The sequence below is a fragment of the Cervus canadensis genome, chromosome 1 (genome assembly GCF_019320065.1).
Source record: "Cervus canadensis isolate Bull #8, Minnesota chromosome 1, ASM1932006v1, whole genome shotgun sequence".
Classification (NCBI taxonomy): Eukaryota; Metazoa; Chordata; class Mammalia; order Artiodactyla; family Cervidae; genus Cervus; species Cervus canadensis.
The window spans coordinates 115,652,955-115,677,524 of NC_057386.1; the positions used below are offsets into that span (position 1 = coordinate 115,652,955).

At 50.5% G+C, this 24,570-nt stretch overlaps 2 protein-coding genes across 3 annotated transcripts in view; one reads left to right on the forward strand and one right to left on the reverse strand.

Annotated features, from left to right (window-relative positions):
• The window catches only part of SART3 (spliceosome associated factor 3, U4/U6 recycling protein), a 39,418-nt gene extending 33,013 nt beyond the window's left edge, over positions 1-6,405 (reverse strand). For both annotated transcript variants that reach the window (XM_043438281.1, XM_043438271.1), the window contains exon 1: positions 6,062-6,405. In XM_043438281.1, the coding sequence (XP_043294216.1) occupies positions 6,062-6,373 (312 nt within the window). In that variant the 5' untranslated portion in view covers positions 6,374-6,405. The remainder of the gene's footprint in view (positions 1-6,061) is intronic.
• A 1,318-nt stretch (positions 6,406-7,723) lies between these two features.
• On the forward strand, positions 7,724-14,194 carry ISCU (iron-sulfur cluster assembly enzyme). The gene is made up of 5 exons (XM_043438303.1): positions 7,724-7,895; positions 9,413-9,526; positions 10,331-10,441; positions 12,147-12,225; positions 13,672-14,194. The coding sequence occupies exons 1-5, from the start codon at positions 7,782-7,784 to the stop codon at positions 13,752-13,754; spliced, it is 501 nt and encodes a 166-aa protein (XP_043294238.1). The 5' UTR covers positions 7,724-7,781; the 3' UTR covers positions 13,755-14,194.
• The last annotated feature ends 10,376 nt before the right edge of the window (positions 14,195-24,570 follow it).

The following is a 24,570-nucleotide window of genomic DNA, read 5'->3' on the forward strand; positions in this document are numbered from 1 at the left end:
GCAGACAGATTCTTTACTACTGTACCACCTGGGAAGCCCCGTAAAAGACTGTCAAGAGGATGCAAAGACAAGCTATGGGCCAGGGGAAAAAAAAAATGTATAACTCAAGTATCTGACAAAGTTAGCATCTAAAAGATGTAACTCCAAACTAGAGTTAAAATACAAACAATCCAAATAAAAAGTAGGCAAAAGACATGAACCAAAAATGTATACCCAAAGAGGACACAGGTGGCCAGTGAGTGCACGTGAGTAGTGGTCAGCATCGTTAGCTATAAGGGACACACAAGCCGACACTGCAATGAGCTGTCGTCACACACCCATCAGAACGGCCAAAAGGGGGCTTCCCTGGTGGTCCAGTGATTAAAAAATCTGCCCGCCAAAGCAGGGGACACAGGCTGGACCTCTGGTCCAGGAAGATCCCACATGCCGCGGGGCAACTGAGCCCGGCTCTCAGAACCACTGAAGCCTGCAAGCCTAGGGCCCAAGCTCCTCAAGTGACGCCACCACGAGAAACCCACACACCACAACTAGAGAGGGGCCCCCACCTGTCACAACTAGAGAAAGCAAGGAGTACCCAGCACAGCCAAAACTAAATGTTTTTAAAGAAAGAAAAAAGAAACAGACACAAAACCAAGAATGGCCAGAAGGGAAAACAGGGGCACCACCAAATGCTAGAGAAGATGTTAAAAAAAAAAAAAAAACCAGTTCCCTTTAAAATTCGACAACTACTGGACCACCCAACAAGTGCACCCTTGGGCATTTTTCCAGAGCAATAAAACCTAGGTTCACACAAACACCCATGTAGGACTGTGCATAATGGCTGTACTCCTAACAACCACATCTGGAAAGAACTCAGAGATCCTTCAATGGGTGAGTGGGTAAATGAACCATGGAACACCCACACTATGGAAAACTACTCAGCTATAAAAAGGAACCAACTAATATACACACCCAACTTGGATAAATCTTGAGGGAACTGTGCTGAGTGAAAGTAGCTCCTCCCCAAAGGTTGCCTACTATAGTACTCCACTTACATAATATTCCTGAAATAATAAAACTATAGGAGTAGGGATCAGGTTAGTGCGTGTCAGGGGTCAGGCTGTGGCTCTATCTGGGCTGGAGGAGGGACCTGAGGTGACAGAGCCCATCCGTGTATTGACTCTGGCAACGTCAATACGAGGGCTGTGAAACTGTACTCTAGTTCACCACTGGGGTAAACTGGATAAAGGGTACATAGGATCTGTCTATATTATTTCTTGGAACTGCAAGGAAACCTACAATTGCCTCAAAACGAAGTTTAATTTTTTAAAAAAGCTTTCAAATGAGTGAGGGTATGAGGTCACATTAGGTCTATACACCAAGGGACCTCCTTGGTGGTCCAGCAGTGAAGACTCTGCTCCCAATGCAGGGGGCTCGGGTTTGATCCCTGGTCAGGGAACTAGACCCCACATGCCTCAACTAAGACCCAGTGCAGCCAGACAAATAATTTTAAAAAAAAAGTCTAGGGACTTCCCTGGCGGTTCAGTGGTTAAGAACCTGCCTGCCAATGCAGGGGACACGGGTTTGATCCCTAGTCCAGGAAGGTCCCACATACCGAGAGGCAACTAAACCCAAGCACCACAACTACCGAGCCACGGCGCCAAGACCACTGTGACCAGCAAGGAGCCCCGGTAACCAGAGAAAACCCGCTCGCGGCAACGAAAACCCAGCCCGGCCAAATCAGTAGATTTTTTCTAAAGTCTACACACTGAGACTAGATTAGTGTCTACTCTTCCAACATCTGCCACAACATTTCAGCAATAAATATTTCCCTCTCCAGAGACAACAGATGAATGATAATTCATTCAAGTAACACTGCCATCTGACAATACACTCTTAGTAATCTAGACACTAGCTATTGCATTAAACTGCAGGTAAGAGGATCTGTCTCAGCAGGTAATGAGTTGGACCACTGAATAGACACAGGACAAAGTGACCAACAGAACACTAGAGAGTGCCTAGAAACAGACCCCCACACACAGAAAGTGTATCGGAGGGACACTGGAGTATCCACTGAAGTGAACTCACGAGCCATGACCATGACCCCAGTTTGAACAATACTGACTCTTACACAGCTTCAAGAGCGGCAGTTTACCAGTAACAATGTTCCCTGTAGCTAGTCTGTATTAGGGGAAAAACTGCAGGCAATTCAAATGCCAGAACACCCGATAAGCTGTGTGCTGCTCACACCCTGGTGTACTGAATACACAGCAGTCGAGATGGATAACTAGAAGGAACATGGTGGAATCTTAGAAACACACCTGAGTGGAAAGCACTCCCAGGTTACCTACTGCATGATATGCTTCCTTAAAAGCTCAAAAACAAAAAAAAAAAAAAAAAAAAGCTCAAAAACAAACAAAAGCAGACAGTATCTGCTCCCGGCAGCATACTTAGTGGATAAAATTATACATTTTAAAAGAGAAGGGAGCACAAGTCCATCAGGTTCAAGAAAGCAGTCACCTGGGTTTGGGGGTGTGGGGCAGCGGTGAGGATCGAGGCTGGGCAGTGGGAAGCGGGAGAGGCCGTCCAGACCGGCAGCATCACTGATGAAGTCCCCACCCTGAGAGTGAGGGGCAGAGCAAGGGTGCGCACCTCTTTACCACCCTTTACAATTTATAGCTGTGAACTGCCCCGTACAGGTCAAGTCACACATAAATAGGGACTTGGTGGCCCAGTGGCTAAGACTCCTCGCTCCCAGTGCAGGGGGCCCAGTCAGGGAACGGGACCTCACAGGCGGCAGCTAAAACAAGAAGATCCCACGGACCCCGCACGCTGCAACTACGACCCAGCACAATCAAATAAATAAAAACATGTTTTTTTAAATTACATGCAAACAGATAATAAAGAATCAATAACACATAAGCCCACGACCCGTAATTTTTTAGAAGAATCTTTAAGCAATGTTTTCCTGCTCATGACTGATAAAACTTGACAGGCTGAACCCACCCCATGATTACATGAGGGACTGAAAAAGGTCAGAATGCGGTCAGGACACAAGTGTTCTAACATCCACCAGTTCTGTTTCCCCATCTGTACTGGAAGGCACTAGAGTGCACCTCTGGATCTCAAGTGGGCTCCCGTGACACAGCGACGTCTCAAAATCAACATTCAAGCGTGTCACACAAGTAACAACAGTGAAAGAAGAGAAGATGGTGAGCGGTGCACTGTCCTCATGAAGGCGTGGGCATGGCTCTCCAGGTCACCCCATCACGCCAGCTCACCTGGGTCTGAATGTGTTCTCTGGGCACGAAGGGGTGGGGAATCCTGGGAGTAACATCTACACAAGCCCTCCTATGACCACCACAGGGAGGTCAGCATTGAAATGTACAAAACCCACTGAAGAAATGTCTCTAGGGTGCTTTTCGGTCTAAATTTCTGATTTTTAGGCCCAAATGATGAAGATACTGTATATGGAGAGGCACTCTGGGAGTATGTACTTTAATACACAATGACATGCATTTAAGAGAACTTTCAGAGAGTTCAACCAGAGCTGACAAACAAGCACACGTGCCGATCTAGTCCGGTCTCAGAACATCGCCGAGGACAAAGGACCCTTCAAAGAAAGAGGAAGCCTAGCCATCGTGCAACAGGCTTTGTCAGTCCCTGCCAGCACGACCTGGACCTGGCCGGGGGATGGAGGTGACAGAGGCGCCTGGCGGAGACCGCGCTCGGCCCAATCACGGGAAGGGACCACGAGGCGCCACTCCTAGTTCCAGCCACGACCACACACACAGTGGGACGTCTCTGCTTCTGTTATCAGGACAGATTTCACAGCTGACTACGAGGTTTCATAAAAACACTTGGGGTGAGAAGCGGAATTCAAATACAACAAGGCCGAGCGCTTCGCGGGCCTCTCTGGAAGTTACTGACCATCACGCTCCACCAGGAGAGTCGTTACAGCAAGAACTAGAGGCTGGGATTAGGCAGGCGTGGGAGGGAGTTTTGGAAAAACTGGAAAAGCCCACTTCTGGAGCCCAGGAAGAGGATAAAGCAGTGGCTCTTCAGGTCACCGTCACCTGCCGGATGCTGTCCTGTGTGGTGGCCTGAGGCAGGGCCGGCAAGTGCACACCACCAGTGGCCAGGAGACCTCTGCACTGACCCGGCCTCCACTCCAGTGAGCAGCGCACCCGCACTGAGGACTTAATCCCTCTGCTCCAGAGCCTACCTTTCCCCTCAGCAGGTAATCCTATTTGCCCGACTGAGCAAGCTAAGGGCTCAGTGAAAGGCCCGAGGCCAGAGCAACAGACTGCCACCAGGACAGTCACAGGCGGCCTGCCACCTCACATCACACTGCAACTGCTGAATGAGGCAGAGAATGGATGGACTTCAGCGTGCTCGTTTATAAAAGGCAGAAACAGTAACCACCTGCCTACCCCTGGCTGGTTCAGATGGGATGACAAATGAGACAGATATACCAAGAGAAGATATAACTATTTCACAACTTAACAGGCACATCACCGCCAGAGAGGACATTATAAGGAATTTCACACCCAGCCAAGTTAACTGAGAAACCCAGGCTACCAACCTCACATCACTAAGTGCTTTCATAGCCCCTAAGGCATTCGGTCTACAGACAACCTTGAAAGGTTCAAATGCCCTTAGGCCTGACTCTGACCAAATCATTTCATCAGTCCTTTTGAGCCTCAGTGTCCTCGTCTGTAAAACGAGACGGAGCTCTATCTTTTCCCCTCCAAGTGTACTCCACTCTCTCCCCTCCCTGTCCTGGGACCCACCGTGTGGACCACATCCATGGGGTCTCCGGGTCTCTGGCTTCCAGCAGGGTTTGCCCAGGAGGCCATGTGGAAGCAAGGCACAGAGGTAGGTCAAGGTACTTCTTGCCCACCCCACTCCATGATGGGAAACAGGGGCTACCTCCCTGGAACAAATATCTCAACTCCTCTCAGGGATCCTCTCCACAAAGTATCTAGAAAATCAGTCGCTCCCATCACCTCTACAGGACTACAGGTGGACATGTAAAGGTCCTGCTACTACTAGCTCTGGGGAACCAAACCTTTGCTCCTGACTTCCCTGCCCTAGACTCAGTAGCCTCGCCATTGCTATGCTGTGCCCAGTCTTGTCCGACTCTTTGCAACCCCACGGACAGCAGCCCAGCAGGCTCCTCTGTCCATGGGATTTCTCAGGCAAGAACACTGGAGTGGGTTGCCATTTCCTTCTCCAGGGGATCCTCCCAACCCAAAGATCAAATCCATGTCTCCTACACTGGCAGGCAGATTCTTCACCACTGAGCCAGCTGGGAGGCCCAGTCTCTTTATGGGCCTTTACTCCAAACTCTCCTAACTTGAATGTGCTGCCTATTTCCTGCTGGGATCCTGGACTACATAGGAGACACCACCACCTGTACCTCCTAAGGTTACAGGTTAGAAATCACATAGCTACTATTGCCAGGCCCCGAGCTCTGATTACCGTTACAACAATTCTCTGGGCGGGAACCATTTGTTCCAGTTTATAGAGTGGAGGATGAGAGACGTTAAAATACTGGCCTGAGCGCACACAGGTATGGAAGAGCTAGAACTGGGGCCTTAGCCTCCAGACGCCATTCCGTTTCTATTATCACCGTCACGGTCACTATTTTCCCTACCACGCCAGAGCTCCTTATCTTCGTCATTCCTACAGGCAAATAACTCTTCTTGGAGGAAACGAATCTTATTTCTAGGCCTGGACACAGTTGAGCGGTATGGCTAAGCGCGGGAGTTGAGGAGTTAATTCAAAGTTCAAAGCCTGACTCGCCACTTGCAGGAAGTGTAATGGTGAGCAAGAGAACTCCCTCCACCAGGAGCCTCAGGGTCCTCCCACAAAACGGGGTCTGGCGAGGGTTCAATAGGATAACGCTTGAACGTTATCCTCTGCCGAGCAGTAAGCGCTCCAACGACCTGAGACGCGCTGGACATCCGCGGTTTGGAGGCCTTGGCGCTTTTTATTACCTCCGTGGACCAGGGAGGTGGGCCGGGGCCTGGGAACCCGAGGGAGAGAGCCCGCCGCCGCAGCCCACCCCCGCGCCCACCTGCTCCTCCAGCCGCTCTATCTCCAGCTGGTTTTTCTCCTCTTCGTCGTACCCCCACTCGTACTCCCCGGGGGAGCTCTCGGCCGAGGAAGCCATGGCGTACTCCTCATCTCCATCGCTCTCACTGACGCCTTCCTCCTGCTGGTCCCACTCTGGCCCCGTGGTCTTGTACGTCGCGGCGGCCACGGCCCGCGATAACACCTTCCTCCTCGCCCGAGCCGCCTTAGCCTCATCCTCCTCTCCCTCGGCCTCGGGCCCGGCCTTGGGCTCAGCCTCCGCTTCAGAAGCCGATGCTGCGGCCGCCGTCGCCATCTTGGACTTCCAGAGACTCCCGGGTCCTCACTTGGCCGCCAAAGACCCGCAGTAGTAAGAGCTGCCCGCGGCGCGCGCCTGGTCAAAATCCCGCTCTTCTGCCACCTGAAGAGAAACTCTGCGCCTCGGATGACATGGAAATCTCGCAATACACGAGATCCATGTTATTTTATGTACTTTCAGTAGTTATTGTTCAGAAAAAAAGTGCTCACCAGCAGGGCATGCATTCCGGCACAACGTCGGACAGCAGTTGGGTCCTTAGGCAGGAAGTGGAAGCCATAGAGGCAGCCGCGGAGTGAGCGTGATGGTTATAGTTAAGGTTTTGGCGCCATCTTGAGAAGGTCAAAAATGATTCTTTGAATAACTACCTTACCACCTAGTCTGACCTGGCGCGTGATTCTGTCTCCCCAGCAACTGAGCCTCAAACGCGCAGAAAAGCCTTAGGTCCTCGGGGAGGGATCGATTGCACCATTCATGAGAATAACTCATTTCCCAGAGATTCCTTCCCTTTATCTAATGCCTGGCGCCTAGCACTTAAACACACGGGAGTTTTGATTTTATAGGATCATATTCTGCAAACCAGTATCAATAAACTACATTAATAAACATTTACTTAGAATCTCTTCATTGCTATATCTTGTGATTTAATCTGTGCCAGTTTGTTTTTTAATAGAAACATAAACATATACACTTTTTAAAATCAGAGTAAAGCATTCTTTCCTTTAGTTAAGCTTCTCACTTCAGAGGTAGAAAAGCCTTGGTGGGTCTATTTATTGCCTTGCTTCCTCATTAGCAAGCTTAATTGTGTCGTTTTTGGTTGTTTTCCCAAAGCACCCTGACAAAAAGTAGATACTCAACACAGATTTGCTCAATGGATGAAGAACTGTCCTTGAATTAGTACAAAAAAGATCGAGGTTTACAAAGACGCTTTCACCTAGGAGCACACAGCCAGTTAGGAGCAGAAACGAGATTCTAACTAAGGACTGTTCGAGTCAGAATCCCAACTGGGCCCCTCTGGGCAACCTAGGGCAAGTTACTAAACCGTTCTGATCCTCAAAATCCTAAGCTGCAAAATAGAGCCAAGAACGGTGGGCTGGTTGATCCCCTGCGCCGAATTCCCGCGGTGGGGGGAGGGGGGCTGCTTTATGAACGCAAAGCTGGGTCCCGATTTCCAGCTCAAGGATCCTCAAGATTCAGAACCCAGATCGGTGGACCAGCCCTCAAGCGATTTCAAACCTTTGGGCTCCGCGCCCCGGGAACAAAACGCGAACACGTGAACGCAGCGGAAAGGCGCAGGCGCAAGGTCTCCGGGACGTTAGAGGGTGCGCGCTCCCAGCTGGGAGCCGACTCGCGCACGCGCCCCTTCCCTCGGTCGCGCGCTCCACCTGCGCAAGCGCAAGCCCGCAAGATGGCGGCGGCTGGAGTGGGCCGTCTGAGGCGGGCGGCATCGGACCTGTTGCTCCGGGCCCCGCGCCTGCCCGCCCGGGAGCTGTCAGCGCCCGCTCGGCTCTATCACAAGAAGGTAAGAGCGGCCAGGGGTTCCGCACCGGGCGGGGGCGGGGAGGGAGTGCGAGGACCACCGAGAGGACTTAGGGGTCCTAGCGGAGGCCCAGCCTAATGGCCCTCCCGGCTCTGCGCGGCCCTGGAACCCCGACTGTAGCCCAGGGCCCTGGCCGCCCCCAACCCCGGATGGAGGGGCCTTCCTCTCAAGATGCCGCCTCGAATGACTTTCCATCGCTGCGCTGGGGCAACTAACCGCGCCTGAAACAAGAACGACAGCTCCCGCTAGCCTAGCGGCCGCTGCCCTAACCCTGAAGCATCCATCCACTCTTTAAACCTCTCGACTGCCCAGGAAGCAGAGTCCTGCTCCGTCCGGGCCAGCCGGACACACAGCGGCGCGGGCCCCGGCTTCAGCCAAAACCACTGCTCTGGCCGAGTGACCTTGGGCAAGTCACTGCCCCGCGCTCGTCAGATGGGGTCTGGGCAGCGCCCCCGTATGCGAGACCATTGCCTGCGGAGTCCTGGGCAGGGCGCTTGGCACAGGGAGGCCGCTGAGGGTTGATGTTACCGTTGCAGGAGCTCAGAGCCTCCGAGTGGACACGGACGTGTAACCAACAGTCGTCACGTTTTTGTGTTTGTTTTGGTTTGGTTTGGGGGTGGGGGGACGCTGTGAGTTAAGAGACAGGTTAGGTAGTTGGCAGCCCATACCTTCCGGGGGCTTCCGTAAACATGAGACGTGTCTCACTCGGGAACCGGTTAACTAAAAAAAGAATGCGGTAAATCAACCCCGGGGCAGAAAGTCCAGATTGGATATTATCTTACAGATCCTTGGACTTGGAAGTCAAAATCCATGGTCGGATAGGTCGGGGGAAGGGGACTGGAAGCTCGGAATACTTAACGACTAACTGGGAAGCAAACCGCAAGGTTTTTAAAGCCTCGCGTGTGCCAGTTTGAATAGAAGTCTCCTCTGGTCTGGCTTGCAAGCCTTTGCGCACAGACCTCACTCCCCGCGGGCCCGGGGCTGTTTATTGTTGACTGTACACCTGGCCTCGCAGCCTTTCCGCCACCAGGGCGCGCTGCGGCACCGCAGATTTCAAGGCCCCAAAATACAGTCATGGTTGGTATTTATCACCGCACACAAACGGCCTTGTTCCTCCTGTAACAATCTCCTGAAGGCTTCTGGGAAGTCCTTCCCTTTCTGGACCATACATACGTATGGGGTTTTTGAATAGCCATCATTCTTTTGAGAATGGATTTTCTTCCAAAATTACAAAAGTGCTGTTTGAGCCCAACTCTGTGACTTGGGTGGTTAGAGGTCAAGTAATTATTTGTGGTTCAAAACCCCACAGAATTAAAACATGATTTTGCTGATTTTTCTCCAGGATCCCCATATCTCTTAAATCCTACCCAAGTGAAATTTGGTATTTAGTGATGGCCTGCCAGGTCCAGCTTGCTGACTTGAAGGAGCTTGCCATCAAAGTCGGGGAGACCAACAGCAAAAAAGAGTGACTGTGATTTCTCTTCACTGTCTCATTTCAGGTTGTTGATCATTATGAAAATCCCCGGAACGTGGGGTCCCTTGACAAGACATCTAAAAATGTTGGGACTGGATTGGTGGGGGCTCCAGCGTGTGGTGATGTCATGAAATTACAGGTATCCCTGGTTTCCATCTTTACTGGTGGTAACGGTGACCCCTTTGATTGTACAGTGCTCCGTAGTTGACAGAGCATTTACATGTCCAGCATTGCCTCTGGTCCCCATCTTGATTCCTGTGAGGTGGGATAAGTCAGTGTTATAAATGATTCCAGTCAGGGCTGAATCCTAGTCCTACTGGTAAACTGTGCTGACCCCTTCTGACAGAATAAACGGATCTCAGGTTCATACTCACTGCTATAAGTTAGCAATCCCCAGAGGGACAGAAAATGCAATAGATCAAATTCTCCCTGCCCCCACGTTGGAAGCGCCTGGCGCTATGGTAAACCATAGCTTTCTCCACATCTCCTTTGTCACCGTGGTGGGAAGCTGGCCAGATGGCTTCATGCCTATCTTGGAAAACAGAAAGAAGGCAGGAGGGAGCGCACTACATGCAGTTTGATATCAAAGGAAAAAGCACTAACCAGTGACCTTTATTGCCAACTCTCACAGTGTTTAAAGATGCATACTGACCCAGCAGCTGGGAAGCCAAAAATCAGGCTTGGGAGTGGGAGGAGACTGGGGAGGAGGCATACTTTTTTGGTTGATCTTTGCCAGCTAGGCCCGTATAATTCTGTATAGTTGTTCCTGCTTGCAGCTTTTCATTGCTGAACTCTTTGAAACAGAGGGGCCTCAGTAATCAATGCCCAAACTTTTAAGTATGGAAAGCAGGACCAAAACTCTTAGGAAGTGCCCTGTGGGCCTCCTTAGTGCCAGGTTCTGCAGGCAGCACCAGAACCCTGCTAACTCCTGCCCCTTTTCTAGATTCAAGTGGATGAAAAGGGGAAGATCGTGGACGCCAGGTTTAAAACATTTGGCTGTGGTTCTGCCATTGCCTCCAGCTCGTTAGCCACCGAATGGGTAAAGGGGAAGACGGTAAGGCTCTTGAAAACTAGAATTAAATCACATCCCCACACACCTGGCTCTCGGTTAAGGGAAGGGTTTAAACAAACACACACACTATAATTTTTTTTTCTAAATATTCCAAGAATTTTCTTTTTAATTTTGCTTACCCAGATTTTTATCAAATTCTTCTCCACATTGGGAATTATGGATGATCATAAGTGTTTTTTTAGTTTGGGGTTTTCTGTTGTTGACCATTTTTATTTGCTTGGGGGTTTTGGTGGTGTTTTAACTAAATCAAAAAAAGGTCCCCACCTAACCCTAGAACACAACAGAAGTGGAGAGAAATCTTTGGCTTTCTCCAAGGTCACAGATGTTATCATTTCTTAGAAGTCTATGTCTGCTCGGGGGAGGGTGTACCATGGTTTGTTTTATTTCTTGCCATCCGGTTTCAGGAAGGATTGCAGGTGGCTTACAAGGATTCATGAGATAACAAACTAGCCTTTCGAAAGTCCCGTCCTCATTAAAGCCTCTCAGAAAAGCCAGACTGTAGGTGTTCATCCTTGCAGCCCCAACAGCCAGAGTTCAGCGAGCTGAGTCAGGGAGGCCTGTGCCGGACAGCTCTGCAGCCAAGCCGCCTGCCAGGCCACATGCCTTCAGCCCCCTGTGACTCAGGGCCTCCTGGCCAGCAGGCTCCTCCGGGCCAGGAAGCAAAGACCTAGCTTGTGCCGGCCGATCTGTCCAGAACGATCCTCAGGGGAAGAGGGCGTGAGGAGACAGGGCACCTCAGAAAGTGGGGAGAGGGCCTTTCTCTGACCTTGAGAGCCTCCCGTCTGAGTTTGCAGGAACAGAACTTGAAGCTTAATTCAGTAGAGTTAGCGGACTTGGGAGACTAGGAGACAGGCTGGGAAAACGCTTTCCTTAAGGCAGCAGGCCCTGTTCCACAAAGGCCTGCCTCCTGCTCTGCCCTCAGCTTGAGACAAACTCCAGGCATCCTTTTAGTCCTCCTGGAGGCGAAAAGTCCTCAGGGGATGAGCCCCAAGGTCTCCTCGCAGGAGCTGTCTATGCTGCTGGCCCTGGCCTCGCCCACCTCCCTGACACCATCCAGCTCGTAGAATCGATGGACATCAGAGAAGCTCATAGTCACACAACCAACGCAGGAAATCACTGCTGCTGCTGCTGCTAAGTCACTTCAGTAGTGTCCGACTCTGTGCGACCCCATAGACGGCAGCCCACCAGGCTCCCCCATCCCTGGGATTCTCCAGGCAAGAACACTGGAGTGGGTTGTCATTTCCTTCTCCAATGCATGAAAGTGAAAAGTGAAAGTGAAGTCGCTCAGTCGTGTCCGACTCCTAGCGACCCCATGGACTGCAGCCTACCAGGCTCCTCCGTCCATGGGATTTTCCAGGCCAGAGTACCGGAGCAGGAAATCACTGCCTTTTGACAAACAGGCTCGAGGGGACTTCCTGGTGGTCAAGTGGTTAAGATGGTGCTTCCACTGCAGGGAATGCAGGTTCAATCCCTGGTTGGGGAACTAAGCTCCCTCATGCCTTTTGTCCAAGGGGAGAAAAAAGGCCCGAGTTGCTGGCCTTGGGCAGATCCCTCCGCGACTCCCTGGGCTCTCCTGGCTGTGACCGTGTCTCTGCAGGCCAGGCTCACCCCAGCCAGCAGTGTTTGCGCTTCGGCCCGCCATTCAGAGCACCACTAAAACTGCCCGTCTGTCCTGTCTGCCTTTCAGGTGGAGGAAGCCTTGACCATCAAAAACACAGACATCGCCAAGGAGCTGTGCCTGCCGCCCGTGAAGCTGCACTGCTCCAGTACGTGTCGCCTCCAGCGTGCCAACAGGCTTGGACTGGGGGTGGCGGTGGCAACGGGGCTTCTCTGTAATGGCATCCACATGCATCTGGACAGGGGAATGGCAAGTCCTTTGGGGCCGTGGAATCCACCTTTATAACCTCTGGGGGTTAGAGCCCAGGGAGTCTGTCTTCACAGCCTCCAGAAGGTCGGGGCCCCAGGGTCTCACGGCAGGTGGTGTGGGTTGGACGTCATGCCGAACTGGTCGCGGCCTCACTTCTGACACTTTGGAATGTCCTCCAGTCATGTCATTGCCTCCCCCTCACAGAGGAGGAAATGCGGACTCCGGTTAAATCCACCCAGCCTCCCAGCTCCTCCGTGGAAGGGCCAGAGTCTAAAGCCCAGACTTTGATTCCGAATCGGTGCTGTTCTCACCCCACCGTGGTGAAGTTGGCACCGGTGCAGGAGAAAATGCGGCTTCCACCATAATCCCATCTGCCGTGTGGTTTGTCACTTCCTTTCCAGAGGCCGCTACTCTCGGGGTCTGCATCTGTGTGTATGGGATGACTCAGCCCAGCTGTGCAGTACCCCCTCTTCACTGTCCTGAGAGAAAGCCCAGATGGCGAAGGCTTTTACTTGGCTTTCCCGTTCAGTCTAAAGCTTTTAAAGTCTCACCCTTCTAGGGGAAGGAGGGAATGCGACACGGTAGCCCTAACTAAGTGATGGAGGTTTACTGACCAAATTAGTTAAAAATCAGCAGAGAGCCAGGCCTCGTGCCAGGGCAGGACTCACAGGGCAAGACCTGAGTGCCGGGGCCAGGACGGAGGTCTGCTGAGACCCGAGTTCTTTCCACTTGAGCTGGAATCTCAAATACCCGAGAATAAAGGCCGTAGCTTGTAAACATTTTCACGTGGTTTCAGAGAAACCCCTGCCTTTAGGCCTTCATGGGCGCTGGAACTTTAGCCAGTGCTCTCAGCCCTCACTCCAGCTGTCTCAATGTTTGTTTCCCCCAAACCCTCTCTTTTAATACCGACTGTAAAACAAAAGCTGCCAAACTTGGGATCACTAGAGTGAGCCGGCAAATGCCATCCCACCCCCACACTGATGCGACCCAAGTTATGCTAGCCAGCATCACCGACATCCACTGCGTTATCTCAGTTTCCACGTGAGCAGCTGAGAACTAACATCTGTTGTGTCGTTCCCCACCCACCCCACCCCCAGCGCTCCAGACACTTTAGGTATACCGCCCTCACGCTATCCCAGAGAGAGGCGAAGGAGCTAATGCAGAATCCCAGGTGTGTGCCCCGCAGCCTGTCCCCAGAGGTGCCCCAAGGGAGTGGCTGAGGAAGCAGCCAGCTTGCTCCTGGCCCTGCACCCTGGCGAGGTGACTGTCCAGCCTGTCCCAGCACCACTGCCCAGCTCCTAGAGAGGTGGAAACTCATGGCTGTGTTTTGTTCCGTTACCTGCAGTGCTAGCTGAAGACGCCATCAAGGCCGCCCTGGCTGATTACAAACTGAAGCAAGAACCCAAAACAGGAGAGGCCGAGAAGTGAGCCCCGGGTGATGGGGCCTCAGGCCCCACAGGCTGCCAGCGCCCCAGCCACGCGGTCACATAGATGTGGAGAAGCCCTCGCACGACAATAAAAGCGCTCTGAGATCCGCACAGCCTTCACTGCTCACGTTGCGAGTCTAACTCAAGCAAAATACACAGCCTAGTTCTGAACCCTGTGGTTTCTTGCAGCTCACGTTCATCGCCTTAACCTTGTGTGTGTCTAGCTCGATTTGTGTGTGACCTCAAAGCTGAAATCAATAGCCAAGTCTCAGGTTTGGGTAGTCGTGAAGTGCACAATATCTAATTTTACCTGAATCTTTTGGGGGAAGATTACCAGTAGAATGCCTCGGTAAGATTATTTGGTAGGACCAAATAACGTACAAGTATTGTACATAAAGCAGATTTTGCATCTATATAATAAATAAAGGATGTTGTAAGACAGTGTCTGTCTCTGGAAAGCCTTGTCGCTGGGTCCCTCCCTCACGTCACGGGATTGCCTTCAGCCCCACAGGGTTCATTCGCAGATGCTGGATGGGGTGATGACCGAGGCTCCTCTCCAAGCAAACTGGGTGGTAAAGGCCACACATGGAGGTCTTTACAAAGCCGACGTCAGTAATGTCTTCTGAAACAAGGGGGAGGGGGAAAGGACATGGCCATCACTCTTCATTGTTCTTTACAAAAATAACAGGTGGACAACTCAAAGTGACTCCAAGAGATTCTTTTTGTAACTTCACTGGTTTCTAAAATCTGAGAAATGCTGGCTTGAACTCTACCCTAAAGCTGTGGACCAAATACAGATAGAGGCCTGAGGGATGAGATTTAAATGTCAGTTTCTAGGCCCAGGGTTCTGCTCTAGGTCTGGCCAGGCAGTTCCAGTATCTTTTTTTTTTAACTTTTTATTTAATGGAGTTTAGCCAGTGAACAGTGTTGGGATAGCTTCAGGTAGACTGCAGAGGGCCTCAGCCATACAAATACACGTGTCCACTCCCTCACACCCCTCTCCCGTCCAGGCCGCCGCACAACATCAGAGTTCCCTGTGCCATACAGTAGGCCCTCGTTGGTTATCCATTTAAATATAGCAGTGTGTGCATGTCCATCCCAAGCTCCCTAACTGTCCTCTTCCCCGTCCCCCCCACCACCAGCAGCCATAAGTTTGTTCCAATACCTGACTCGTGAGAACCTCTTGGGTGGCGTTGTGTGGAGGCGCTGAACCAAGCCACCAGGAAGAAGCCTCTTTGGTCCACACCCTGCACAGTTCTGATACTTAAGTAGTTCATTCTGAACTGTCTGTGTGTACACAGTGATCTCAAGTTTTAAAACATCCACCTCTGACCCAGGGACAAATAACAGGCCTCTCATCTCTGTCCTGCCCACCCCATCTGCCCCCAGGGCAGACAGGCGGGGGTGGGGGGTCACACAGCAGCTCAAAGCCCCACTGAGGGAGGTCCAGTGGTCCAGTGAAAGCATGACATCAAAATGCCAGCTAAGACTCAGATCTCCAACTTCAAAAGTTAGATGTCCTGACGTTCAGGCGTAGGCTGGCTGTGTCTTCTCTTAAATATACCTCCTTTGTTTAAAAAAAAAAAACGAAACAAAACTCCTCTGGGTTCTGGGGAAGGGCATGGAACTTCAAAGTCCCTTCCCCCACACCCTGTGGGGAAGGCCACAGAGCAAGGCCTTCATCAGAGCCTCAAATTAGAGAAGGTGGGTGGAACCATGTCATGTTGCCCCGTGTGGCGTGTTCTACTGTTTAATTCACGGTCCCTCTAGGCTGCGCTTGTCTCTTCATTATATGTGGCCGCCCTGCAATTCCCCACCACTGTTCTTTGTGACTTTTTTAAAATGAGACATTTTTGTCCCAGTTACACCCTTTGAGAGCCGAGCCTAAATTCTATACATCAGAAGCTGTTCGTAAACAGCCACGGCAATAGCCCAAACCCCAAAATACATGGTCATGTAGCTGAAAGAGAAGAACATTTTGTTTGAACTTCCACGAGAGACTGTCCTTGGCCCAGACACAGCTAGTCTGAACCACAGGGGGGCACCATGGCCCTGTGGGTGAACTCAAGTCTAGAGATCTTGACATCCCATGAATCTTGGCATCTCCACGTAAACTCCTCCATGGGAGATCCCAGCGTATAAGTGACAGAAGCTCCCTGCTCTCCCACTTCGGGCCAGGCCCTCACATTTGTAATCCCCTCCATCCTCACGACAGCCCTCTGCGGTGGGCATTGTTTTCAACAAGCAAACTGGCTCGGGAGGTCAGCTACTCCCAAGCCACGAGGTTGGGCGTAGGCTGGATGGCCTCAGAGGCCGTGATTCTCCTCCCCTGTTTCCTTCTGGCAGACTCGACAGCATCGGGGGCTCCCCTGTGCCTTGAGCATCAGCGGGAGGTGACCCCCACTCCTGACCCCTCAGGCTGACCTAGGTGCCATCTCTGCTCCCAGAGCACCTGCCCTTCCCTGATCCCGTACGTATTACGGGTGGCTTCTGTTCTCTGCTCTCACCTTATCTTTCTGTATCATTACTCAGAAACTTGAGTCTTTTTTAAATAATTTTTTTCATATTTAAATAGGTGATATACTTTTTTTTTTTTTTAAATTCAGGACTTCCCTAGGAATCCAGTGGTTAAGAATCCACCTGCTAAAGCAGGGGACATCTGTTCAATCCCTTGTCTGGGAAGATCCTACCTGCCGTGGGGCAACTAAGCCCGAGCTCTAGAGCCCACGAGCCACAGCTACTGAGCCTGAGCGCTCTAGAGCCTGTGCCCCGCTCCAGGAGAAGCCACTGCAACAAGAAGCCCCTGCACCACGACGGGAGACAGCCCCAGCTCGCTGCAGCTAGAGAAAGCCCATGCAGCAAAGGAGACCCAGTGCAGCCAAGCATAAACAAAAGTGTAAAAAATAAACATGATTAACTAAATTCCAACAGCCTGAAAAGGAACACAACGATATATAAGCTTCCTTACCACCCCTACTAACTCCCCAGTCTCTCTCCTCACAGGCAATCTCTGGTATTTGTTTCTTAGCTGTCCTTCCAGAAATTTCCAAAGCATATCCACATAAATGGTAGCATACTACACATACTTCTGTATCTTTTTATTTTCCTCTTAACCATATATCTCCATTTCAATTCCTGTAGACTGGCCCCATTAACAGCTACCCAGGATTCTATGTAGGATGGTTCATAATTTAGCCTTCTATTGATGACAGTAATATCAATTATGGCTTCCCTAAAAATGAAAGAGGAGAGTGAAAATGTTGGCTTAAAGCTCAACATTCAGAAAACTAAGATCATGGCATCTGGTCCCATCACTTCATGGGAAATAGATGGGGAAACAGTGGCTGACTTTATTTTGGGGGGCTCCAAAATCACTGCAGATGGTGAACGCAGCCATGAAATTAAAAGACGCTTACTCCTTGGAAGGAAAGTTATGACCAACCTAGAAAGCATATTAAAAAGCAGAGACACTACGTTGTCAACAAAGGTCCGTCTAGTCAAGACTATGGTTTTTCCAGTAGTCATGTATAGATGTGAGAGTTGGACTATAAAGAAAGCTGAGTGCTGAAGAATTGATGCTTTTGAACTGTAGTGTTGGAGAAGACTCTTGAGAGTCCCTTGGACAGCAAGGAGATCCAACCAGTCCATCCTAAAGGAGTTCAGTCCTGGATGTTCATTGGAAGGACTGATGTTGAAGCTGAAACTCTAATACTTTGGCCACCTGATGTGAAGAGCTGACTCATTGGAAAAGACCCTGATGCTGGGAAAGATTCAGGGCAGGAGGAGAAGGGGATGACAGAGGATGAGATGGTTGGATGGCATCACCAACTGGATAGACATGGGTTGGGGTAGACTCTGGCAATTGGTGATGAACAGGGAGGCCTGGCATGCTGCGGTTCATGGGGTCGCAGAGAGTCAGACACGACTGAGCAACTGTGAACTGGTGGCTTAGTGGTAAAGAATCCCCCTGCCAATGTGGGAGATGCAGGAGATGCAAGTTCAATCCTTGGGTCGGGAAGATCCCCTGAAGAAGAAAATGGCAACCCGCTCCAGTGGAAATCCCATGGACAGAGGAGCCTGGTGGACTACAGGCCATGGGGTTGCAAAGAGTCTGACACAACTTAGCAACTAAACAACAAACGTCAATTATGGGGCCCAGCCTCTGGTCCAGCTCTTGTCTTACTAGGGGCTTCATGAATGCTTATTTAGTGAATGGAGGGAGGAGGAAGGATGTGTGAGGATGGATGGGAAGATGGAGGGGATGGGTGGAGGGTGTGTGAGTGGATAGATAGATGGGTGGATGGAGGAAGGACAGATGGAGAAACAGAGGCTCAGAAAGGTGAAATGACTTGCCTCAGATAGCACAGGGAGGAAGTGGTAGGTTAGAGCTCCAGCTGCGGTCCTCTGCCCACCTCCCACCCCTTCAAAGCACCACACCGTGGCTATGATCATATCTGTAGTCTAACCTTTCCTAGATGTTATTCCTGGGTTCCAGCCACTTGGGACCACATCAAAATGCACTTTTACAACTTCCCATTAAGCACTGTCCTGCCAAAACTGGCTATCTGTATCATGGAATCTTCTTAAAAAGCCAAGCAAATGAGAGGTGATCAAGGCCCCTTGAACTTGAGACATGAAGAAAGCAGGCTCTGTGTCCATCTTCGTGATGGGACAGAAGACTTCTGGGTCCTACTGAGTCTTGGCAGAGTTAGGGGGACCCTGCGGATGAGCTCCGGCCCCAACAGGGAGATGGATGTGAGTACCTCTCCATAGGTGGCTTTGTGGCCTCTCTGCTTGCTTCCTCCATCCCTCAAGATGACATCAGCTAAGCCCTCAAGGGGCCACCTCCCCAGAGAAGACCATCTCCACCCAGGGAGCGGCAGCAGGACAGAGCAGGGTGAGCTCAGGGCATTGGAGTCAGAAACAGTGGGTTCAAATGCTGCCTAGCCCTGTGTGACCTTGAACAAGAGCCCTCAACCATCCCAAGTCTCCATTCATTCATCTGAAACATGGGATGAGAGTAGGACCTCCCTGGTCTGGTTGATGTGACCATTAAATGAGATGAAGCCTGTGAAGCAGGTGGCACATAATGTTCATCGTTGTTACGGTCGCACGGCTCTTCAGCCCGAGACATACCCGGCACAGTTGCTGGGTGTTGTATATAGATGAGCTCATTTAGTCTGCGCAGGAATCCTAAAATTCTGTGATCATCCCCCATTTTACAGATGAAGAAACTAAAAGGTAAAGGCATGTGTCCAAGGTCACAGAGCCGGGAAGTGGCCACAGTGGGGCTCCAGCCCAAGATCTCAGCCCGTGACTGGCCTATTCTCTCTCACGGCCGTTATTATTACTGTTAACATCGTCTTACTACCATGACTTGTAGCAACGGTTATTATTAGGACCATTGCTATCACCATGCTGCTATTACTACTTTTAAAATACCAAAAGGAATTCCCTGTGATTCAGTGGTTAGGACTCGGTACTTTCACTGCCAGGGCCCAGGTTTGATCCCTGGTCTGGGTATTATGATCCCACAAGCCACTCAGCATGGCAAAAAAACTAGAGTGACGTGAAATAAAAATTAATAAAGTAAAATAAAATACTATAACTTCAGGCCTCCAACCTATGGCGTCTTTGCCTTGGGATGAGCCCTCACAGCACAGCCTCCAAAGTTACACAAAGTTGTAGTCTGCCTGCCCCTGGGCAGGGGACACACAGACGTGACTTCTGTCACACGTGGCTTGGCAGGCAAGCTCACTCCACTGCACTTGGTCAGCCACAGGGCGCAGCTACTCCCAAGGCCCGGCCTCAAACGCCACCAGCCCCCTCCCTGTCCAGCTATCTTTGGAAATGTCCTGTTAGGCACGCCAGCCTGTGGCCTCGCCTCAGGGAAGCCCACATCCCAGAATAACTCCTGGAGGCTCCCCCGGGTGAGGACAACGCTTAATGCCCTGGAGCTGCTGGTGCAAAAGAGGTCCCGGGAGGCCTCCATCCCACTGCCCCACCGCTGGGGCCTCAGGCTGCTGGAGCAGAGGAAGCCCCAGGGCGGGAGTCGACTGGACCCCCTCCCCACCAAACACCCCTCCACCACACACAGCCCCTTTGAGCAGGACCACAGGATATGAGGGGATAACCTTGGATGGGGATCTAGGGACTTGTCTTCTAATCCCAGCTATGTCATGATCCCTCTGGTGACCTTAAGCAAGTACTTAACCTCTCTGAACTTTGATTTCCCATTCTGAAAAATCAGCAGAATACTAGCTCCTAAGTGATAGATTTGTTGTAAGGATTAAAAGAATGATCACAAGTGGGAAAAAAAAAAAAAAAAGCACATTACCAGGCATGCAATAAGCACTCAATAAATGTTAGCCGTCATCACGATCACCATCATCATCATCACCCCCATCAACACCACTACCATCATCATCATCCCCATCACCATCATCATTCCCATCATCACCATCCCATCATCCCCATTATCACCATCATCATCCCCACCATCATTTAAATCATCCCGTTATCACATCATCACCCCCATCATCACCCGTATCATCATCCCATTATCACCATCACCACCATCATCCCCATCATCCCCATCATCACCACCCATCATCACCATCACCCCATCATCATTTAAATCATCACCACTACCATCATCCTTGTTATCACATCATCATCACCCCCATCATCACCCCTATCATCATCCCATTATCACCATCACCACCATCATCCCCATCATCACCATCATCATCCTATCACCCTCATCATCATCCCCATTACCCTCATCATCACTCCCACCATCATCATCCCCATTATCATCACCCCCTGTCATCACCATCATCATCCCCATCAACCCCATCATCATCACCCCCCATCATCCCACCATCACCCCACCACCCTCATCATCACCCTCATCATCACCATCCCCATCATCATAATCCCCGTTATCACCGTCATCATCACCACCATCATCACCATGATCATCCTCAATACTATCACAGTTGTTATTGTCATTATCATCACCACCATCACCACTATCATTAACAACATCATCACCACCATCAGTAGTAGCAACAAATGTCATGGTCACTGCCATCATTATTGTCACCATCATCATTGCTATAGACTATACTGTGCCCCCTCTCCCAAAATTTATATATTGAAATCCTAACCTCACTGCGACGATACTTGAAGATAAAGCCTTTTGGAGGTAATTAAGGTTAAAAAAGGTCATAAGAGTGGGACTTTATAAACAGAGGTCTCCTCACTCATGCTCAGAGGATAGGCCATGTGAGGACAGAGTAGCCATCTAATATCCAGAAAGAAAGTTCTCACAGAAACTGAGCCCTATTGGAAACTTGATCTTGGACCTTCCAGCCTCTAGAACTGTGAGAAAAGAAATTTCTATTGTCTATGCCATGACATATGTGGTATCTTGTTATGGCACCCTGAGCAGACTGATACATCAACCATCATCACTGCCACCATCAGTATCAATGTTTTCACCATCATCAGCATCACACCATCATTATCATTGTCATCATCATCTGTGTCAACATTACCACCACCATCATTATACAATCATCAGCAGTATCAACATTACCACCACCATCAACACTATCATTATCATTGTCATCTGCAGTATCAACATTACCACCACCATCAACACTATCATTATCATTGTCATCATCAGTATCAACATTACCACCACCATCAACACTATCATTATCATTGTCATCAGCAGTATCAACATTATCACCACCATCAACATTATGCCATCATCATATCAATGTTACCACCATCATCAGTACCATCATGATCAGTGTCATCATCATCAGTATCAGCATTATCACCACCATCAACATTATGCCATCATCATCAGTATCAACGTTACCACCATCATCAGTATCGGCATTATCATGAACACCATCATTATCATTGCTATCATTAGTATCAATAGTATCACAGTCATCAACATGACACCATCATCATCAGGATCAACATTACCACCACCACCAACAGCACCATTATCATTGTCATCACCAGTATCAACACCATCATCACACCATCAGCATCAGTGTCCTCATCAGTATCAAGGTTACCACCATCATCAATACCATCATTTTAACTGTCATCATCATCAGTATCAACATTATCACCTTCATCATCAACATCACCATCATCATCACTGCCATCATCAACTTTATAACCGTCATCATCACTACCTTCATTATTATAGGTCAGATTCCCCAGAGAGTTGACTCTCAGGTGGAGTTAACAGGCAGGGTGTTTATCCAGGAGTGTTCCTGGGATTGACACCTGTGGAAGGCTGGTTAAGAAAGCAGGTCTGAGCAGAGGGAGAAGGGCAGGGTAGCCCCAACAAAGTCTCCATTGACCCCATGGAGAAAAACAAAAAAAAACTCTGATGGCCCCTCAGAGTTGTTCAGCATCTGGGCCCCTATCACTTACAATCTCCAAATTTTATCACAATATTGGGTTTGAGACATCATCTTCTCACTTTTCTCCAAAGGAGATTTGCATCTTACAAGAAGAGAAGCCCAAAGGAAGGCTTGATAACACCACCAAGTAAATCACTGGTGGAATTCCAGGCATCTGCTGGGCTTACTATCCTGGGGCAAAGAGCCCTTTGGGAGTTTCTCACACTGTCCCATTTGCCCTCCAGCCCCAGATTCTTGCTCACTTTCCCACCACAGCAGAGCCCCTGGGGACCACCTCCCTTCCAGTGGGTGCTCATCCATTCCAACCCCAAAGCCTCAGGCCAGCATGGCCCTGCTTCCTGGCAAGTCTTCTTGGGCAGCCGCCGGGATTGGAGTCGCCTCTCAACCTTTCCCACTCTTTTTCTTCAGGAACTGAACCAAAGGACAAGCTGCTCTTGCAGGCTTGTCCTTTCCTGGCTAAGCTAACCAGGCAGAGGTTCTCAATGAGGGATGGAGCCTGGGCCAGGGATGCCCGCGGAGAGTGCCATGAGCAAGCGTGGGCCTCTCCCATCTGTCCTCCTCCGATGGTCATCCTGGGAGAGACTGCCGCACAATGAAATGAGACCACATGGACGAAGTGCCCAGGACAGCTGGGCACACAGTAGGGGCTTACTAAGTGCTCATTCATGCACAGGACAGGCCCTTAGTAGGCAACACGGGGCAGGAGAAGGGGTCACAACGGGGATCATGCCCCTGATGAAGGGCAGGCAACAGCTTCCCACTGAACCTCTCTCTGGTCTCCAAGGCCCTGCCTGTCCCCCTTACTCCTCCCTCAGCCCCCTGGCCTCCCTGCTGTCTCTCAAACTCACCAAACTCATCCCCACTACAGGACCTTTGCACAGACTGGCCCCACTGCCTGCAGCCCTCTTCCTAGAGCTTCTCCACCCGCATCTGCAGCTCACTTCAAATGCCATCTCCCCAGACAGGCCTCCCCCATCCACCCCAGCATCACACTGTCCGTATATTTGTCTCACAGTGTAACATTCTGAATTTCTCTTGCTCGGGGAAAGCGAGTCAGAGGATTCACCATGAAATCTCAGTTACCTAGAACAGTAACCGCGTACAATACAAGGAGGCGGTGCCAAAGGCTTATTTTGGCCACCATCCCTGGAAAAAGCTACGAGGCAAGAGACCCGTTCTTTACTCTCTGGGCAAACCTTTCCCCTCTCTGTATGTGCAGTTCCTCTGTCTGCAAAATGAGGGGACTGGACCCGATGAGTCCATACTCCCTTCCAGCTCAAATAACAAGATTCCACATCCTTGGATAACTTCTCATTTTAGCCCATAACCAGCTCCCGCCAGGACATGATTCATCTCTGCCGATTCTGCCTAGCAACCAGCCCTTCTCCCCACATCCCGAGCCAACCCACCCCCCCCTTCAAGACAAATTCCTCCCCCACCACACACCCGCCCGGCCTCCCCCCTCCTCTGGCATCCTGGGGAGGAGTGCCAGGCTTCAAGATCCTCCCCTGTCTGTCTGCCACCAGCATTTTAACGCAACCTCAGAATGTCTCAGGCTATGTCTGGAACCAGATGGGGGGGAGCTGGTCCCCCCGGGATTAGTACAGGAAACGGCAGCAGAAGTCAGGCAGGCGGAAAGCGCTGACCCAGCACGGGAGATCATTTCTATTCTGATGCCTCGCCCTCCTCTACCGTCCAGCTCCCCGGGCCTAGAAAAGTGTCTGTGTTTAGGTAAAGAGAAAAAAGGGGCAGAGAAAGTGGATGAGAGAGAGAGAGTGCAAGTTTCCGTGCTTGAGACAAAATCAGTTCATTTGGACTTTCCCAGGGAGGTCTTCATACAGTGCCCCATGGTGAAAAAAAAAGAACCATCTCACCTGCTAGCTCAGTGGTAAAGAACCCCCCTGCCAATGCAGGAGATATGGATTCGATCCCTGGGTCGGGAGGATCCCCTGGAGAATGAAACGGCAACCCACTCCAGTATTCTTGCCTGGGAAATCCCATGGACAGAGGAGCCTGGCGGGCTACAGTCCATGGGGTTGCAGAAAGAGTTGGACACAATGACTCAACAACAACATCATCTTCGTAGATACTGGAAAGCATTTGATAAACTTCACTGTCCATCTGCAACTCAAAAATCTTGGCAATCTAAGAATAGAAAGGAATTTCCAAAACTTGAAGAAAAGACATTTACCAGAAAACTGCAGCAAACATCACAGGAAAACTCTGGAAGCACTCCCATAAGGATCAGGAACAAAGCAAAGATGTTCACCACCATCACCACCTCCACACTGACGTCACCACCTCCACCACCACCCATCACCCACCCCCACCACCACTATCACATGAAAAACAAGTGAT

Bases quoted from the DNA above. Each gene is read 5' to 3' on its own strand.
- ISCU (XM_043438303.1), top strand. From the start codon at position 7,782: ATGGCGGCGGCTGGAGTGGGCCGTCTGAGGCGGGCGGCATCGGACCTG. The intron at 7,896-9,412 runs GTAAGAGCGGCC...GTCTCATTTCAG, and splicing joins CTCGGCTCTATCACAAGAAG to GTTGTTGATCATTATGAAAA. The intron at 10,442-12,146 runs GTAAGGCTCTTG...TCTGCCTTTCAG, and splicing joins AATGGGTAAAGGGGAAGACG to GTGGAGGAAGCCTTGACCAT.